The 19,368-nt window shown below is 50.6% G+C and overlaps 2 protein-coding genes across 5 annotated transcripts; one reads left to right on the top strand and one right to left on the bottom strand.

Annotated features, from left to right (window-relative positions):
• Nucleotides 1-4,697: 4,697 nt before the first annotated feature.
• On the bottom strand, nt 4,698-7,667 carry CLP1 (cleavage factor polyribonucleotide kinase subunit 1). 3 transcript variants are annotated; one of them, XM_030332675.1, is made up of 4 exons: nt 7,151-7,360; nt 6,920-7,049; nt 6,213-6,840; nt 4,698-5,810 (listed from the first exon to the last, which is right to left on the bottom strand). In XM_030332675.1, the coding sequence occupies exons 3-4, from the start codon at nt 6,816-6,818 to the stop codon at nt 5,139-5,141; spliced, it is 1,278 nt and encodes a 425-aa protein (XP_030188535.1). In that variant the 5' UTR covers nt 6,819-6,840; nt 6,920-7,049; nt 7,151-7,360; the 3' UTR covers nt 4,698-5,138. The 3 variants fall into 3 exon arrangements, with proteins under 3 accessions (XP_030188535.1, XP_030188533.1, XP_030188536.1); XM_030332673.1 differs by lacking the exons at nt 6,920-7,049; nt 7,151-7,360 and adding an exon at nt 7,571-7,667; XM_030332676.1 differs by lacking the exons at nt 6,920-7,049; nt 7,151-7,360 and adding an exon at nt 7,367-7,564.
• A 3,953-nt stretch (nt 7,668-11,620) lies between these two features.
• Nucleotides 11,621-16,934, top strand: YPEL4 (yippee like 4). 2 transcript variants are annotated; one of them, XM_030332679.1, is made up of 5 exons: nt 11,621-11,844; nt 14,150-14,474; nt 14,649-14,692; nt 15,031-15,139; nt 15,358-16,934. In XM_030332679.1, exons 2-5 carry the CDS (start codon nt 14,334-14,336, stop codon nt 15,445-15,447), a joined length of 384 nt encoding a protein of 127 aa, XP_030188539.1. In that variant the 5' UTR covers nt 11,621-11,844; nt 14,150-14,333; the 3' UTR covers nt 15,448-16,934. The 2 variants fall into 2 exon arrangements, with proteins under 2 accessions (XP_030188539.1, XP_030188538.1); XM_030332678.1 differs by lacking the exon at nt 15,358-16,934 and having other exon boundaries at nt 15,031-15,348.
• Nucleotides 16,935-19,368: the final 2,434 nt, after the last annotated feature.

Raw genomic sequence — 19,368 nt, 5'->3', positions numbered from 1 at the left:
ACTCAAAAGCAAGGACCTATCCTCTCTCATTCTCTAGAACCCCTCCAAGGAAGTGTGGTACGACCCAGACAGGCTTCCTGTGTAACCAATCGCCAGTCGGCCCCGCGGTCCTCGCCTTTCAGCCCCTTCGTGCATTGGCTAACCCCTTGGAGACGAAATAGCTCCCACCCAGCCAACCACCTCCATTTTTTTTTTTTTTTTTTTTTTTTGATGGCGAAAACTTTATTTAAAGCAATCTTAACGGAGGAGTCCTCGGTCGAGCGAGCTCCCTAGTGCCAGCAGAATCCCGGAATAATAGAATGGTCTGGCTGGGGCTCGCGCACGGTGGGGGCGCCTGGACTAGAAGAGTCGTGTGGGGCGAAGCTCCTGCCCAGGCCCCGGAGGAAGAGGAAGGAGAGGGGCGCCAGTCTTGCAGCGTCCGTGGTGCCGACCGTGGCAGGAGGCGCAGGGAGCGAGCGCCTTGTGAGGCGGTGGCAGCCCCCCTGAGTGCCAGAGGGCTCTGGGCTTCATTTCCTTAGTTTCTCACTGCGGCACAGGGGATGGGCGCCCGCTTCCCTAACTTTGCCCAGTCCGGGAATGCAGGCTGGAGGATGGCTGTCAGCCCTGGCGAGCTGCTGGCCGACCGCGAAGATCACAGTGCCACACTTTGCCCTAATTAGCCCTACACAGCTGTGAACCCAAGAGGAAGGCCAGGTGTTGTTCTCTCCTCATTTAGCTCAAGGCCATTTCTCTTTTGAAAGCAGCTCTGGCTATTACATAACCAAAGTGTTCCAGCAGCCACTTCTCTGAAATCAAGGTTCTTCACCTGTAAAGTGTGATTCTAAATCCTGCGGTGTGTCCTCGGGTTTGGTGTCAAATGTTTCTGGTTTAACTGTGGTCTGATACTTTAGTACTAGGCAGCAAGGTAAAGAACAAAGGTTTTCTGGGATCTAGTCTAGCTCCTCTGACATGGCGTATATAATCAGGTTCTAGTTCATTCTTTAAAAAAAAAAAATTAACGTTCATTTATTTTTGAAGGGGAGAGAGACAGAGTACGAGCAGGGAAGGGGCAGAGAGAGAGGGAGACACAAAATCTGAAGCAGGCTCCAGGCTCTGAGCTGTCAGAACAGAGCCCCATGCAGGGCTGGAACTCATGAGCCCCGAGATCATGACCTGAGCAGAGGTCAGATGCTTAGCCGACTGAGCCACCCAGGCGCCCCAATTCATCCCAATTCAGGATTTCAGTCCATTTACTGCAACAGACTATAGAATTCTTTAACTGACAATGTGTACTAGAAAATGAAAGCCCCCCCCCTTTTTTGATAAAAAATGAAATCTTGATAACATTTTAGACCATATAAAAGGCAAAGCTAAGGTATTATTGGAGACACAGTATTTCTTTTATTTATAGAGGCTTTTCTATCTGTAAATCAGGTTAATTTGTTTCCTTAGGAAATCATATTTCACTTTTCTACTGCATATTTTTGATTTTAAGACTTCATTTCCCCAAATTCACAAATCGGGCGTCTTTCTTTTCCTACTTTCAACAGTCTAATAACCTGTCAGTTGTCTTGTCTTTTAGCTAGAGACACTACCAAATGAAAATAAAAATTTCATCTTCCACCAACCAACCACACAGCTAAAACTCCCCTAGGACACTTGACTACTAGATGCCAGCCTCTTAGCCGGATGAGCAATAATGGTGGCATAATCATTATCCCAAGATTTAGATGAGATTCCATTTTCTTGTCCCATTTGTTTTAGGATCATGCAAGGTATTTCCTGGAAAGGATGTTTAATAGAGCATAAGGTTTAAAGTACCAGCCACTTCTGAAAACTACTGCACAGTAAAATCTAGGCTAAAACAATGAGGTATCCACACCACCCAAACTTCAAATAAATTAATTTGCTATGTAGATCACATAACACCTTATAGTTTTTGTCTAATGTATAGTTTTCCAGTCCTTTACATCTTCTCATGCTGATAGACGGCAAACTACAAGGTCAATTTTACTTCAACTTACTGGTAAACAGGCAGGGGCGCTTGGGTGGCTCAGTTAGTTAAGTCTCAGACTCTTGGTTTGGGCTCAGGTTGTGATCTCACTTAGTTAGTGAGATGGAGCCCTACATTGGGCTCTTCGCTGAAAGTGCGGCGCCTGCTTGGGATTCTTTCTCTCCCTCTCTCTCTCTGCTCCTCCTACACTCTCTCTCAAAACAAATAAACTTAAAAAAAAAAAAAAACAGACAAAAACAAAATGCTACCCTTGGATTTAGGCACAGAGACGAATGCCCTTTCAGTACCAAAACCACCAACGATCTTTTATTTTTGTAGTAATCTCTATACCCAACCTTAGGCTTGAACTCACGACCCTGAGATCAAGAGTCACATGTTCTTCCGACTGAGCCAGCCAAGCACCCCACCCTCTTTATGTTTAAATCCTGCTGCCTTCCCACCTGTCCTTGTGAGAGGTCTCTGCTTATGTTAAAGCACTTTCTCCCCTTGTGCTCTGGATCTCACCCCCTTCACTCCTACATTTTCTTCTGAATTTCTCCTTTGACCTTGTATTTGAAACACAGAAAAAAATAGAATGGTGTCAAGAAGATTCCCATACCAATCATTAAATTCTCTCCCTCTAGTCTGTTGATATGCTGTGTCACCCTATCTTAAAAAAAACTAACAAACCCTCCCTTAATCCTACATCCAGCCCCCTCTTAGCAAAGCTTCGTGAAAGAGTTGTCTATAGATGTTATCTTTACTTCTTCAGTTCATATGATTTTTTTCAATAATATATATATTTCAATAGGACTTTTATCTCCACCATTCCAAAACTACACTCATAAGGTCAATACTGACCTCCATGCTTTCAGATCCATAGCCAAGTCTCCTTTGCTAGCTCCCGTTATACTTTGCCTCTTATGTTTGGGTGCCCTGAAAGTCCATCTCTATCTTCTGATTTCCATTTATACAGTTCCTAAAGAATTTTATCCAATACTACTGCCTTAAAAGCCTTCTACAAGCCAACAGCTCCCATAAACCTTCAGCCTTAACTTTCCCAAACCTTCCAGATTCTTTCTTTTTTCTACCTGTCCGCACAGCATCTCCATATGGATGACTAGTAGACAGCTGACACTTAATATTGCTAAAGTAGGACTCTTGATATTCTCTCCTCCCTCCATGAATTTCCCCAATCTCCTATCCAATCTAGCTACTCAAGTAAGAAATACAGAAATCAGCTTTGATTCCACCTTCTTTTCTCCACCACTTCCATCAGCCAAGTCGTACCTTACCTCCAAAATATCCCGGCAATCTACTCACCAATTCCACCTCTGCTACTCTAATCCCCTATCAATTCTCACACTGAAACTACCCAAGTCTAACTTGTATCCTTGATCCTAACTCTTTCCATTATCCACAGAGCAACGATCTTTTCAAAATCAGACCATTCCTCTGTTTAACCACCTGCTTTAGTCTAAGTGTTTATGTCCCCCCAGAATTCATATGTTGAAATAATAAGCCCCCAAAATGATGGTATTAGGAGATAGGGCCTTTGAGAAATGCTTAGATCATGCTTCGTGAATGGGATTAGTGCCTTTGTAAAAGAGGCTCCACAGCGTATCCCTGGCCCTCTACAATGTGAGGACATAGCTAGAATTAGGCAGTCTGCAACCCCAAAGTGAGCCATCATCACAATAGGACCTTGCTGGTGCCCTAACCTTGGACTTTCCTGCCTCCAGAACTGTGAGAAATCTCTGATGTTTATAGGCTATCTAGTCTGTGGCATGTTGTTACAGCAGCCTGAAGGAACTAAGACACCACCCCTCTCCCATCATTTGCCACTGCTCTTGGATTACAAAAGCCTTACATTATCTGGTCTCTGCTGCCCCCTCCAGCCTCAATTTTTACCAAGCTTCCCTTGATACACCAGCCTCTCCCTTCATCAAACACATCAAATTTTTTCCTTTCTTAGCGTTTTGCAGGGTTTCCTCCCCCAGGAAGATTTTGTCCCAGTCTCACCCAGCCATTTAGGTCTTAACGCCAAACGTGCTCAGGGGAGGCCTGTCCTGACCACCCAGTCTAAAGCACTGTCCTAGTCACTCTGTCTCAGATCACCCAATTTTCAGTCTCTGCATAGCACTTACTGTTTTTGTTTTTCATTCTATGTAAGCTCTGTAAGACTTTGTCTATGTTGTTCCCCATCTACAATAGCAAATAACAGATACTCAATAAAGATCTTGTGGAAAGAAGGAAAGAAGGGCATCACATATGTACTCAATCCAATCTAAACTAGGAACACAAATAATCCGCAAGAAATCAAAAGAGAATGGGCTTTCCCAGCTTCTTACCACCTGAAAAAGCTGAATTTACAGTTGGACCTAGGACCCAGTTCCCAACCGGACAGACAATAGGAAAGACCACTGCAGCCGAGACAGCAAATGAGCTACGTCTGGAAACCGATCAGGCTAGAAATCTCAATCCAACTTTATCACCAGCCACTTCAGCTCGTCATAGTAAACCAGCATGGACAACAGATTTAGCATCTATTTACCTATGAGGGAAGGGAAGGGAAGGAGAACGATTATAAAAATTCACTTGCTTGGTTCACAAGTGGGCTCTTGGCTTTCCTCTCCTCTAAGAGTTTAGCAGTAACTCGTTCCAGTGATGTTTCCATAGTGCTTAGGGGAAAAAACAAAATTTTTAAAAATTATACCAACTTCCGTGATATGGCAAAAATATTTATTAAAATTTTCCAAGTTTAAACTTGAAAGAGGCCTCCTGATTCAATCTTTCATCCTGGATAAATGAGATAACAAGTACTATATACAGAATATAAAGCAGTAATAGTAAAAAAAATTCCTCCAAAAAATTAGTCCACCAAGTGGACAGTGGCAGAAATGGGACTCTCCAGAGCCTCAGAGAATTCAAAGTGGCACCTTAGGTGATCCAAGAAACCAATTATATTCTCCTAGTTTTCCACTTGGCTCAAGATTGGAAGAGTTAGGTTACCACCAGCTGTTTCAAGAGGTAGAAATATGCTTTCTACTAGTTCACTATTTACTGGCCCGCATGGCCTCAACAGATTCTCAGACCTCAGCCCGTCTGCCTTTGGTGATGACCAGAAGACCTCTACGTCCCAGGCAGCAAGGCTTCCTGCTAGTCTCTACTTAAGATCCATGAACCTGATATCCATGATGAGAAGGAAGTTCTTAGGCAGTGGGCGGGGGGCTGGAGACAGAACAGTAAACACCTGATGCTCCAGGTCCACGCTGGTCACCACGATGAAGCCAGCGACACTTGTCTCAGAAAGGTTCTCCTCTGTGCCCTCAGCAGTGCTAACACTCAAGAGGTGGTGCACCATATCGCGGCCAGGCGTGACAGGTACTAGCTTGAGCTGATTGTCCTCCTGAGACATGCCCAAAGGCAAACAGGAGTCTGGAATGGTGGGTGCCCCAACTTTGTAGATTTTCACATCCGAAAATTTGACATTGAAGGCATGGGGATAGAAACAGCCCCGGAATCCATAGAAATACTCACGGATACGCTCATCCCTACATTCCCGCCGGAAGTCTTTGGAGCGTTCAACCACACCCCCGGATTTAGGGAGCAGCACAGTGCGTACAAAGTGAGGCAGGTCCCGTTTTAGTTCATTGTACAATCGTTCTTGATCCAGAACCACAACCACATCTACCTCAAAGGCTGAGGCAGCGTGCACCAGGGCCTGGTAACCAGAGCCCTTGACCCAGCCACAGGTATTAATGACACAGCCACTCACAGAGGCCCTTCGGTTCACTTCACATCTTTGATTGAACACATCCGCTAAACGAGAAGTAATCTGCAGAAGAAAGCACGAAGGTGAGGAAAAGAGACACAAAACTAGCAAACTCATAGCTATGTAGAATAAGTGGTTATTAGGTACAAGAGAAGATGACATTCTTAATGGCTGTGGTTTTAACCTCATTAACATGGATTTCGTTTTTATGTTGTTTCTTCTGTTTATTGTTTCATGTCCTAAGTAGAGATTGAGTTAATTACTTAACAACGGGTCCACAGACTTGTTTAACAATCTGAGGTTGACTTATATCTGAAACGGTCTTTCCCAAAATCATCTGGAAGTAATACCAGCTGAGAGGGAGCAAAGAAATGGCCACAGATGGTTTTAATTAGCACACTTTTGCACAGCTTCCTATCCTGATAGCAGCCCTTCCCTCCATCCCCCCTTGGCGCCGGCTCTGACCTTATTATAAAGCTTGATGTTGGTGCCAGGAGTGGTGGAGCCAAAATGATACACCAGAGGGGCCTGGATAGAGAATCCCTCTTCAACATCTGCCGGCCGCTCAATGTAGAGGGCCCCCATGGTACCAGGGATGGAAACAGAGCCCTGACCCACATCCAGCTCCACGTAAGTAGGACGGCGGCCCAAACGCACTGCGTAGTTGAGCAGTAGACGGCACACTGTGGACTTGCCCACATCAGTGGGGCCCACTACCATCACCCGGGGGCCTCGCTCTTCTTCCTTCTCCGCCTGCCTCCTCATCTGCTCCAAAGCTGTGTGAGTGTTGAGATAAAGTAACATAGGAGTGTCCTTGGAGACATAAGCCACCTCGGTGCGGCCACTCAGCTGTAAAGAACAGCCATGCCAAGTGAAAACAGCCACCTTGGCACCGGCATCAAAAGTGAATTTCTTGTTTCGGGTCAGCTCTGTGCCGAAGATTTCTGCCATCCCAGCCAGCAGCTCCAACTGAACTGACTGAGATGCCTCCACCTCAAAGCGAAGTTCTGTTTCTCGCTCTAGTTCAAATTTAGTTGTTGGCTTCTTGTCATCACTGGCCTCCTCTCCCATCTTTTCTGTGTAGCTGCTGAGCCTAGAACACAAATTAATTATCAGATCTAAACAGAAGTTAGGACACTGTCCAAAATCCTCCAATGGATACTTCTCCTTACCTGCTTTATCTCTCTCCTTATCTGTGATCACCACCTGTCTCACTATACATTTATTGTCTGTCTACCCCCACTGGAACGTAAGGGTTGGGCAGTCTGGTTTGCTGCTGTATCTCTAGTATCTAGAATAGGACTGGACAACCGGTAGGCACCTCATAAGTACACCGAGTAAATAAATGACTCAGACATAAGAAAACTGTATCTACAGATTGACCGAAGACTTGATTATATCACCTCCATTGCTCCTTTCGTCACTCGGGATACTCGACTTAAGAGGGCAACTGATGCCCTCGTATTCAACAAGAAAGGGCGTCTGCAATCTGGATGCAAAGCAGAGAATATGGAGTTTGCACTTGGAAACAGCATTAAGGTCCCGCTCAGCAACTACTAGGTAGTGTCTTTAGACAAATCACCTAACCTTCTCCTCAGCTGTCACCTGGAGTCACTTACACTTCCTCTCACAAAGTGTTGTGCTGGGGACTGTTGGAGGGAAAAAATTACTCCGTAAACTAGAAAACGCCGAGAAGTAATGAAGAATGATTTCCGATCCCGAGCCGCAGCTCTAAGTCCAGCATCTGTCCCGGCACTCCCAGACGCCGAAGTCTGTCCAGGCTCTAAGGGGCGACGGTTGCATTCCTGAGCTTATCATCTCACCTGCACAAGCCACGAACCCAAACCGGTAAAACGACGAGCTCCCGGCCGGACCTAAACCCAACTACACGCCTCGCTCGTCCAGTTCCACGCCGGAAACAAAAGCGGTTCCGCACTTGCGCAATGGAGGAGCCGCGGTCGCGCGATGTCCCTTGGGATATGTAGTTGTGCGGGAACGGCCTCGAACTGTTGCGCTCGCGCAGCCGCTCGGCCTTCTGGGAGTTGTAGTTAAAGGATTGTTTTGATCGTGACGCCGAAGGTGGGAGGGGCGGTGGCCCGTATTGTTTGCGAAGCCGGCGCGCCGGGGGGTAGGAGGCGTGGCGGTTACGCCCCGCGCGGGGCGGGGACCCGCCGAGGAGCCAATGGTTGCCGAGGCGCGGCTGCTGCGGATTGTCGCCCCAGTGTGCCCGCTCACCTGCAGCCGGGAAAGGAGAAGGGCGGCGGGAAGCGGGGGTAGGCTCACCATCTGGGTCCCACGACCGTCTGCTTGCCGGGACCACAAGCCAGGATGTGAGAAAATGCGCAAAACCCCACGTGGAACACGAGGAAATCTGAGAGTAAGGAAAGCGAAGGAGAACAGCTTGTCCGAGGCCAGCCTGGGCTGTCATCCCCTACCTGACACAGTGCGTGGCACCTAGAGGGCATTAAGATTTTTTGTTTGTTTGTTTTAATAAAAGAATAACAACCCAAGAATTTCTTCCAGTTACTCTCTAGGTCAGTCATTATCCAACAACGTCTCTCCTATCGAGTGGGGAGTTCTGTTGGGGACTCCTTTCCCTCCCTGAATCCCCGTCAGTTACACCAGGCCAACCATTTACCCCGCAGGCAACAGGTTGGGCCACGGTCTGTAATTCTCACGAGCTTGGGCTCTGGAATCTTGTGCTCTGCTATGCCACTTTCTCACTGCGTGACTTTGGGCAGATCAGGCTCAAACTCTGAGACCCAGTTTCTTGTCTAAAATAGGGATAATAACTGTACTCAACCTCTTAAAGTTGTTTTTAAAGATTGAATGGGATGATACATGTAAAGTACTAAGCACACTGTAACACAGCATTTGATTATAGCTTTTTAAGTTTTTATTATAGGTTGAGGAGGGGGAGCACGAATAATGCCATCCATTTGTACAGTAGTTTAAATATTTTTCAAAGCCCTTTTCACTATCTTTCACAGCCACCCTGTAAAGTCAGTTTTATTATCTCCACTTTCAGACGAGAGAGGAGACTAAGGTAGGTGAAGGGACTTGCTCAAGCTAGAACTCAAACCCAGGATTTGGGAGTTTGCTATTATAATAGCCAACACATAGTGTTAGATGCTAGGTACTATTCAAGGGGCTTGACAGGCGTAAATTCATTTAATCCTCAAAAGAATCCTGTGAATATACTGAAATTGTCATCCCCGCTTTACAGATGAGTACTTTCTTCAGTCCGGTTACCACGGTTAATCCGGGTCCAGAAACCTGGGATGATTTTCTGGGTTGCCTTTTTCACAGTGGCCCTACCCTAGCAATCATTTGCGTGGGAGTGCCATCCTCACTGCTCACAGCTTTTTCTTTAATGGTTTGCTTTCATTCATTCATTCACCACGGCATGCATTCTCTGGTGACCTGTTAAATATCCCATGATCTTTCACCGTCCTTCAAAAATTCAGTTCCAGGATTCTATTTGCCAATTTTTTTCCCAGAATGAGCACAGCCTCTCCTGTTTCCCTGCAGTCTACCTCCCAGATCTGTTTCTTTGCCTCCACACTCTCTCCCTTGAGGCAATTTCTCCCAAATATCTGAAGGACATCTTTATTTGGATACTGTATAGCCATCTCAAGCTGAATTTCACGCAAAGAAACCCCTCTCCTCCTTTGGACTGTTTCACTTCTTTTTTTTTTTTTTTTTAATTTTTTTTTTTTCAACGTTTATTTATTTTTGGGACAGAGAGAGACAGAGCATGAACGGGGGAGGAGCAGAGAGAGAGGGAGACACAGAATCGGAAACAGGCTCCAGGCTCTGAGCCATCAGCCCAGAGCCTGACGCGGGGCTCGAACTCCCGGACCGCGAGATCGTGACCTGGCTGAAGTCGGACGCTTAACCGACTGCGCCACCCAGGCGCCCCTGGACTGTTTCACTTCTTAAACAAAGTGACGGCACAACATATAGAGCATCCATGCTTGCCTAAGCTCTCCTCGCTTTTTAACTTCCACCAAGAGCCCTTGTCATCTGCACCCCCAACAATACGGTCCTCGTGTCTTTTTTATTCTCCTCTCCAGCTGAATCTTTGATCATTTTCTTCCTGAGTTAAATTCATTGGTATCCCTTTTTGCTTCCAAGCTCTCAATCCTTGCCCTAAGAGCTACTCACCTACCCTTTCCCCACTTCCGTCGTTTCCCTGCAAGAATGGTTCCTCAAATGCCTCCCTCCACTTACCTTTCCTTTCTCATCTGCTGCCCGGACAGAAACACTTCTTCCTTTACCCAGTTCTCTCTCTCACTTCCAAACCTCTGGTGATATCACTCACGGCACCTGCACTGTGTTTTCACAATTTACCTCAAACCCCAGAATCTTCCCTGATTAAATATTCAGAATTCCTTGTATTTTTTCATACCCAGCTAGCAAGGCCTCCCATTACCCACATCTCCCTACTCTTTCCTTCCTTGCATGTGAAAAGACAAACCACCCACAAGCTGTCCTTTCTAAGTCCCTATCTTTGTCACACTTCATTTTCTTTCTTTCTTTCTTTCTTTCTTTCTTTCTTTCTTTCTTTCTTTTTTCTTTTTTTGTCACACTTCATTTTCTAGATGGTAGCCTCTGTTAGAAGTTGGGGTTTTTCATCTCAGAGAATGTGTTCTGTGCCCACATACTTTAAAGATATGCACAGGACAGCACTACATGAAAAATAGAATCTGAGTCAAATGAAAAATACTTGGAAGCTGATAGAAAAAATAGCACTGAGAGATATAAGTTCTTCCTAAGATATCAAGTTGGTATGCGTCTCTTGAGATCTCAGAATTTAAGAGTAAATCCTCTCTGGGTTTAAGGATATTAAGTTGAGCACACTATTTTCGAAATAATAGTAGCTGCTGTTATTTATATTTTTATATTTATATTTATATTTACATTTATATTTGTATTTATAGCCCGCCAGGCACTTTTTAGGTGTTTACAGGTTACTTCACCTTATTTCACCTCTCCATGGGGTAAATGTCACAAGCTTCATTTAGCAGAAGAGGAAAACTGAAGGACAAACAGGATCAGCAACTCGCCCAGTGGTTCCTCGTGAGCATATTGGCAGAGCTGGATTCAAACTCAGATCTCTCTGAGACCCAAGCCAGACACTCGGACCACGTCTGAAGATGCAACTCAGCCGCTGTTTTCTGATCGTCTTCTGGATGCGGGGCTCTGCGCTAGGCACTGCAGTCCTGGGATGCAGAAAGGAGTTTCCCAGAGGACGCTTCTCAGAAAGTTTACAGCCCGTTAGAGAACCTTATGTAATGTGGGTGTTTCTGTCCAGAAAGCACAAGTAGCTTGGAGGTAGCTGAGCAGAGGTTCCTGCTTGTGAGATGTCCAATTTCATCTGTGACCCTTTCGGGGACATTAAGCTGAGGCTTGGAAGTGTCCGGTACAAGCTTGGGGGCACAGTTTGCCCTGTGTGACAATATGTCTCTCTTTTCCCTGCGTCAGGGCGGGCATCGGAGCTGAGATGGGAAATATATCATCTTGGATGTGTGTGCACACGCCTCTCTGCATCCGTCTCTCACTGTCACCGCCTGGCCACCTCCTTTCCTCCAGCCCTGCCACCCATACTCCATCCTGGCCAGCCCTGTCCTTCCTCCAGGTTCCTTCTGTCTCCTTGGCCACACCGCCTTCCTCCTCGGCAACCAGCCTTTCCTCCTGCGCCCCCCTGGCCACCCCGGCCCTCTGCTCCCTCCCCTAGCCCCATCCCTCGCCGCCTGCCCCCTCCCTTCCTCCCGACCCGCCTCCTGTGTCTCCCAGCCCTGCTCTGACGTGGGAGGTGAGGGGGTGGGGGGACGGATGACTCACAGTGTTATGATGCAGTTCCACAACACACAGCTACATTCACCCACAGACCGAGGTACAGACGAGAGACAACCTCTGGCCCCCCAGCAGCTGGCCAGCTTGGCAGCCCCAGTCTCGAGCCCCTAACTACTCTCCCCTGCCCCCATCCCCTTCCCAATTGAAGGAGCGGAAAGAGAAGAGAGAAGAGTGAGCAGAGAGATTGAGAGATTGAGAGAGAGAGAGATAGACGGAGATCTCTGGAGCAGACCTCAAGGTGAGGGGGCAGCCCTTCTCCAAATGAATTTTTTTCCCCTTTGCAAATTTCCTCCTCCTGCTGCGTGTTGCTTTCTCCCCATCGCAAAAGCATTATTCATCCACCCTTTGTCCTCCCTTCCCCCTCCCCGCTGCCTCTGCTCCTCTCTCCCTCTCCGAGCTCTGACGGTTCCGCACTTAGATTTCCCGGCAACTTCGGCTGCTGCATCAGGCCTCACTGTTTATTGTTTTGCTGCTGATGCAGACCCCCGAAGCCCGACCGGGGAGCTGGCTGCGCTGCTGATTATTTGGACCATACCATACCGAGAACGCCAGCCCGGGGGGGTGGGGGATGAAACCTCGGAGGAGATGAGAAAATCCATTGTGAGCAGGTGTTGCGTCCGCCCCCCCCCCCCCTTACTCCCCCAGGCACAGGATTCGCACCTGGTTCCCCGAGCCTCTGCCTGGGCGCCTCTGCTGTCAGCACTGGTTGCTCAGCACACCGCCCGCCCCCCCCCCCTCCACCAGCCCTCCCTCTCCCCTACCTCCCACGGTCCAGCCCAGGCTCACTTGGGGGAATATCCTCTCCCTAACACTCAGCTTGCCTTTGTTTTTCCATCATTTGCCCAACTTGCTTCTCCCTGTGATCTGAGCCGGGAAAGAAATGAACCCATCTCCCCTTCCCAGCCCCCTTCCCCCCCCCCCCCCCGCGAGTGATTCTTTGGCCTTCTGTGCAGCCTCTCTTTGGCCTGATGGGGAAGCAGGGGAGAGAGAGGGAGGGAGGCGTGACATAGGCTGGGGAAGGAGCTAGAGAGCAGGGACCCAGCCAGCCCCTTCACAGGTGCACTTAGGTGGAGAGCAGCAGAGGGGAACTCAGGCAAAGTTTGAAGGCAGACCTGGGAAGTGGACGCTGGTGAGGAGGGCCCAGACTCCTGCGGCCAGAGCCCAATGTCACCCTGAACTCAGCTCAAGGTGTCTTTCTGGGGCCCAGCCACAGGGAAAGGACCTCAAACTGAAGATGGGCTCTGTTGGGGGTTCTGTGGAGAGACTGCTGCCTGGCGGCCCCAGGAAACACTAAAGTGGCTGGGGCACCAGTGGCCACCACAGAGGACATGATGAGAGCCTCTTTGCCCTGACTACTCGCAGCCACACTGTCCCTGCTCTGCTTAGTGGCCTTGCCTTGCCAGAGCACCGAGCTGGCACCTCTAAACTGGACTTGAGCTAAATCACCCACAACAGGCCTGAAGGCCCCATGAAGGAGACGCCTTATCAGAGGCAACAGAGGACACCTCCCTTCTTATCCTCTGCCTCTTGTACCCTCAGTCACTTTGGGACTGGAGTCTGGACAGATACCAATATCTTTCTCACCATTCCTAACCAGAAACCAGCAATTATTTTATCTGCTGTCACCCACAAGAGTCACTGCTGTTCGTCCCTGGCCCTGGGAAAAGGTGGAAACGTTCTCTGCCTTATACCCCAGAGCATAGGTTTTGAAAATAAGAATCTCCCACTTCTGCTCCCACTGCACATCACCTAGCCCAGGAGTGCCACCCTCCCCGAAGTGATCCCCACTTCCCATGGCTTCCGGCTGTCAGGTCTGTCTCTCCACGGGCTGAATGTCCACGTCTTTAACTGAGGCTAAGGCAACAGTTAGAGCAGTACAGACAGACCAAGGGGCTCAGAAGCTGAGAAAAGCTGGAACGAGAGGACCAAAGTGCGGGACCGGGCGAACAGCCACATCTGAGGTTGTCAGTACCAACGGAGACAGCCACGAAGTTCTAGTTCCGGGAGTGCAGGACCCCAGGCCCAGGAAAGGGCCGAGCAGGGCGTGTGTACTTGCCCGCCTGCTGGCCTCTCTCCCACGCGACACCTACGAAGGACCAATTGCGTTGCAAATGGAGGCCACAGAAAAGAAAAACCGCCAGGCTTCCCCAACTTGCAAGAGGCTCTGAACCTGAGCCTTCCGGCGCACGTGGGACGCAGACCCTCACCAAAGAGCCAAAACCCAGGCGAGAGCAACTCGCAGATGACGTTGCTCCCATGGCAGCATTTGCACCAGCAGGCTGCTCTCAGTGGAAAATGGTGGCGGCTGCTCCCGCCCCAGGAGGGAAAGACACCACCTCCCCGGCTGTGGCACCGGAGGCCTGGAACAGCTGCCAGAGCAGGCGGGAATCCAGGGACCAGGGACCGGGGAGAGAGTGCGACTGGGCGCTGCGGGGGGACGATCGTGATGGGGGAAGTAGGGGCAGGGGAGGGCTGAGCCCATCTTCCCGGTTCCCTCGTTCCCTCGGGAGGGGCTCTCCTGATGCACTCTCCCCTCTTCCCAGGTGACTTCCATTTCTATCTGGTTCACGTCTGGGGGGGCCCTGGCCGGGCAGCCCCCCCACATTTCTCCTGCCCCGAAACACGGCTCTAGCCAACCTGCTTCGCTGCTTCACCTGCGACCGACTGTGTGGGGGCTGCACGGCGCCAGCCCCTCCAGCCCGCCAGGGCATCGTCCTCCAGCCCGTCATGCCCAGCTGCGACCCGGGCCCGGGCCCTGCCTGCCTCCCCGCCAAGACGTTCCGCAGCTACCTGCCTCGTTGCCACCGCACCTACAGCTGCGTCCACTGCCGTGCGCACCTGGCCAAACACGATGAGCTTATTTCCAAGGTACGCCAAGCAGGGGGGGCCCGCCGCTCGGCCCTGCCGGCTCCCACCAGATTGTCCAAACTCACCTGGCGGAGAGGCAACAATGCCCACCCGCCCTCTTCCTTGCCCCTGGGGGACCCAGGCGGTGGGGCCCAGGGCACCCCGGCAGTCACCGTCTGTCCTATGTCTCCACAGTCTTTCCAAGGGAGCCATGGCCGAGCCTACCTGTTTAACTCCGTGTGAGTCTACCTCTCTCTTTGCGTGTATGTGTGTGTGCGCGTGTCTGAATGACTTTCCGGTGTGGGAAAGGGAGGTGAGCCATCCGCAGGTGGCCTGGCGCCTCCTGCTTTGGCAAAGGGGGCCAGAGACCCAGTGTGCAGTTCTCCCGTGGAGCATGTGGGCAGAACTGGAGAGGGAAGGCCCGGGCACTAGTCATGAACGGGTGGATTGCTGCCGGCAGGCCTTCCAGTTGGGCAGGGCTCAGCGCTCTCCAGATGGCAGTTCCTTTGGGCTGTTTGGGGGCTGAACTGATGGAACAACTCCACTGGTGCCGGGTCCTTCCTCTTTCCTGAGACAGGGTCAACGTGGGCTGTGGACCAGCCGAACAGCGCCTCCTGCTCACGGGGCTCCACTCGGTAGCTGATATTTTCTGCGAGAGCTGCAAAACCACGCTGGGCTGGAAATACGTAAGTCCCAGGAGAGAGGGCCACCCTCTCAAGCAGACAACCAACCCCCCCCCCGCCAATGCCCACATGGCCAGGTTTTTGCATGACGCCCAGAGGCAAGAGGGAGTTAGTTGCTGGGTTGGGGGGGGGGGTCTTGGGGGGCAGGGGTAGTACAGCAGTAGTAGGAGGTCCTGGAGGGGGCCTGCTTTGTCCTGCTTTCACTGCTTCCCCTCCACCAGGAGCAGGCTTTTGAGACGAGCCAGAAGTACAAGGAGGGGAAGTACATCATTGAAATGTCACACATGGTGAAGGACAACGGCTGGGACTGAGGGGCTCAGGCAGGCTGTGCCCTTCCTCCGCATGCCCACCCTCCCCGCACCCGTCCCCGGGCCCTGCCAAGCAGTCCATACCAGCATGAGTACTGCCCCACCCCTGGGGGGAACCCAGCTCCCGGCACCCCTCCCCCGCCTCCACCTCATCACCCCCAGGCCCCTTTGGAACAGGGGTCTGGGGTACCCCAGGGGTGTTCAAGGCTCAGGAGTGGGCAGCAGTCAGGGAGAGCCAGAACTGGGGAAAGGGGATGGTTGCGGGTTCTTCTAGCCCTAAGATCCTGAAAATGGAGGTGAGGGCAGGGCGGAGATCAGGCAGAGGACCAAGGGAGGACCCGTTTCTGCCCCAAACTCTTTTTGAGTGAACGGAGGACAAGTTTTGAGGCATGGGGCTGGTAGATCCCAGCCCACAGAATAGCAGGTGAGAAGGGGCTCGAGTTGGGAGTGAAATTTTGGCTTCAGACAGTGCGACACAACGGAGTCTGAGGGTGAAGTTTCCCACCCCTGTTTGTAGGAGAAAGCATTCGGGGGTGGAAGGAAAGAAATCCCAGATCCCAGGCCCTGGGAAATGAAAGAATCACAGGGGTTTCCATTTTACTCCACTTGTTAGTTTATCTTGGCACTAAAGAGGCACTTTTGAGTACGTGACTTTCGCCAGGGGGTGGGGTGGGAGAAGCTGCCGCTGGAACAGCCCCCACCCCCCACTGGCTGTTTCCAGAGCGAGCAGTCCGTACGGGCATTCTGAGCCCCAGCCACTGCTCCCTGGGACCCAGTCCCTTGGAGGGGAGGTGGGACATCAGTGCCACGGGGCCAGGCTTCCTCGTGGCTGCCACCAGCGAACGAAACTTTTGTATGATACATAAAGTGTTTGGGTCTATTTTTAATAAAAAGGGGAAAAGCAACCGTGAGGCACTCTCTCCTCTTGACTTTGCTTCCCATGCACAGACCTTAACTTATACTATTCTGTCACACTCCCCCCAGTACCTGTCCCTTTAGGCCACTAGAGGGCAGCAATTGCTTTGTCTGTGTCGAGACCCCACTTGAGCCCTCACCAGGGGGATGGGTCTTCAGGTGAGGTTTGCTTAGTGAAGCGAGGGCTTTTGTGAGCAGTGTTTCCAAAGGGGGCAACCAAAACAGCGCCTCTTCCAGAGCCCTTGACAATGAATCAGGTATTGCCTGGATCCAGGATTGGGCACCTGGAAGAGGCTCACCCCTGAACAAGGGTGTTCTTGGGTCCTATTGCCTTTCAGCCTGGACTTGGAATGTTTGGGTCAGCTCATGGCCACACTCGAGGCTGAAAGGAAAATCGATCAAGCAAGGCAGCTTGATCCAAAGTGGAACTGAACAGCTCAAGATGGCAGCCATCAGTGCAACCATGTGACCCACGTGCATTTTCGGGGCAGTGATGTGAAATTCCCATTGTTGTTGGGTCACTGACAACCGCAGGGAGGACTGTACACATCATAAAAATCACCTTTTGTAAGCTAGCTTGTTATCCAGATTCGTTCATTGATATTGCAGATCTTTGCAAAGCACCTGTTACCTGCCAGGCATTGTGTCATGCACTGGAGATGCAGTGGACAGCAGGGCAGCTGTGGCCTGACTGGGGGGGGGGGCGGTGCTCTCGATCTAGTGGGAGGACAAACAGTAACCAGATGATTCCAGAACAAGGGCTCTGAGCAGGGATGGGGAGTAGGCTCAGGGGCTCCTAGCAGAGACTCAGCCTAGATATGAGGAGTCAAGGGAAGACTTCACAGAAGTGATGACTGAAGGCACGTGGAAGAGACATCGAGTGGACACAGGGGAAATGGGGAGGGGCATATTTCAGACACAGAGAACTGTGTGCCAAGGCTTGAGCTTAGTTAATTGGAGGAGGGAATAGAAGTTTCCCCAGAAAAACAGACCATTTGGGGAGCTAGATTTCGTCCCAAGGGCATTGGGAAAACACTGAAAAATTCTTAAGAGTGGAGTGACATCATCAAACAGCTGTTTTGTGCCCAGAGAAGAGGCTCAAACAGAAACGTTAAGATGCTGAAGAAAGTTAAGGGACAGAAGCTAACTGTACTACCAAATACCATACGGTCAGTGTCAGAATGGAGAGGCTGTTTGGGCAGAAAGGGAGAACTGGCAGATACAGAAGTGCGTGAAGAAGGCAGATACAAGCCCTGAAGGAATGACGGCCAGCACCTCCGAGGCCTCGGAGGCGTCTGTCCCGCCATTCACTTTCTGCGTGCCTGGTGATGCCTAGAGATCCAGAAACCCAGAAACCCTCAGTCCTACTTCTGGTGCCAAAGTTCAGGAAGGGTTCTCTTCTCAAGCCCCAAGCACTAACCCTGAAAATCAGGCACAAATGAGCTACCTTCTTAAAGCTCCCCCAAACTGCCCCCCCTTTGCTTACTTTCACAACTTCTTATTTCCTAGACACTGTGGGAAACAGAGAAGTAAATGGTGTAGCCATTGTTCTCAAGTTCTTTGTCATCTCCCCAGAAGGAATCGTTCTGTGGCTTGGCTCCAAGGATCCTATTTAATCTCTAAGGTCAGGCCATGGGCAGTGCTGCCCAAACCTTGGATGCCCAGACAGGTGTACCCTGGATAAGCATCATGACCAAACACTCTATTTCCCAGCAGGGTTGTGCGAGGAACTACAGGTGGAGATGAGGGATCCTTTTTATTCCCCAAGAGCCAGGGGAGGAGCTGCAGGTGCAGAATGCAAGGTGCACACAGGTTCTTGTCCCTGGCGAGCAGTCCTTCCAGGTCAGCCCTATCTCCTTTCCTGTGCATCCAGTTTTTCTCATGGAGGTCCACTTCGGTCCTATCGGTGACTCTCCCAACCTTCTCCACGCACCCTCCGACCCCAGGCTGAATCTGGGAACTCTTCCTTCTGAAAGGTTTGAGGCTTTGGAAGATACCCCCCTACAACCAGCAGGTGGCATCAAAACCTTCCAACCCTCAGCTCAGGCAACCTCCCCGCATACAGAACCTACTCCAATCTCTCCAGATAGGTCTACAAAAAAGACGGGTGAGCTGTCAGACTTAGGACAGGGTTATAGCTAGGCGCTGCAATGTAAGAGCTGTATAACCATGGCCCACACTGCTTAAACCTGCCTGGCCCTCAGTTTTTTCATCTGTAAAATGGGGATGTTACTTGCCAGGAAGTTATTAGTATGACGTGCCTAGCGCGTGGAAGTGCTTCCAGACGTGGGAGCGGTTAGTGCCGCTAACGGGCTTCCCAAATTCTCACCAGGAGGATAGCTGATTGGTGCCCAGATGGGAGAGGGAGTCTTGATACAGGAGACAGCCGGCGCTGGGTAGCACTACACGGCCAATGCCCTTTTAACATTGCACTGCTAGTGGTAGGTGCAGACAGTAGCACAATGTGAAAAGAGCTCCGGCCCGCAGCAGAGGCATGCCGGCCCTGCCTCCTCGCCCCTTCTCCCAGGCCCCGGCCCACTCAGCTCTCTTGGCCTCCCTCTGCCCCTTCGCATCTTCAAGACAGCTTCCCTCCCTTCTCAATACTAACCCTTTATTCTTTCCCTTCCTCCTCTGGCCTCCTTCCTCATACCCTTCCCAGAAGAGACTGCCTTTTATCTTAGTGTTTTGGGGCGCAGGAGGGGAGGCGGGGGTCCATGGAAGCGGCCAAAGGGACACCTTGAGCTTGGCACTCAATTGGAAGTGACCGGCAGCAACCCCAAGTGTTTGGGGGTACACTCACATGAAACTCTGTTTCCCTGGATTTGATCTCTGCCAGCTTCTCTTCCGGGGGAGCTTGCTGACCAGGACCGCACCACACTCTAGTCCTCCCTGCTCAAAAGCTCTCTCCTCTTCGTTCAGATAAAGGGGAGTTCTAGGCCTCCAGGGGACCACCTCAGATGCACCTCCAGGACCAGAGGGAGGAGGAGTATAGTCACAGCTCCCAGGCAG

Source organism: Lynx canadensis, chromosome D1 (assembly GCF_007474595.2).
Source record: "Lynx canadensis isolate LIC74 chromosome D1, mLynCan4.pri.v2, whole genome shotgun sequence".
Classification (NCBI taxonomy): domain Eukaryota; kingdom Metazoa; phylum Chordata; class Mammalia; order Carnivora; family Felidae; genus Lynx; species Lynx canadensis.
The sequence above is the reverse complement of the archived record's forward strand: the minus strand, read 5'-3'. Positions and strand labels throughout refer to the sequence as shown.

What these genes read in the sequence shown, in the direction of transcription:
- CLP1 (XM_030332673.1), bottom strand. Translation starts at nt 6,818, where the DNA reads ATGGGAGAGGAGGCCAGTGATGACAAGAAGCCAACAACTAAATTTGAA. An exon ending in ACATCAAGCTTTATAATAAG is followed by an intron (nt 5,811 to 6,212) that starts GTCAGAGCCGGC and finishes TTTCTTCTGCAG; the next exon opens with ATTACTTCTCGTTTAGCGGA.
- YPEL4 (XM_030332678.1), top strand. Translation starts at nt 14,334, where the DNA reads ATGCCCAGCTGCGACCCGGGCCCGGGCCCTGCCTGCCTCCCCGCCAAG. An exon ending in ACGATGAGCTTATTTCCAAG is followed by an intron (nt 14,475 to 14,648) that starts GTACGCCAAGCA and finishes ATGTCTCCACAG; the next exon opens with TCTTTCCAAGGGAGCCATGG. An exon ending in GCCTACCTGTTTAACTCCGT is followed by an intron (nt 14,693 to 15,030) that starts GTGAGTCTACCT and finishes TTCCTGAGACAG; the next exon opens with GGTCAACGTGGGCTGTGGAC.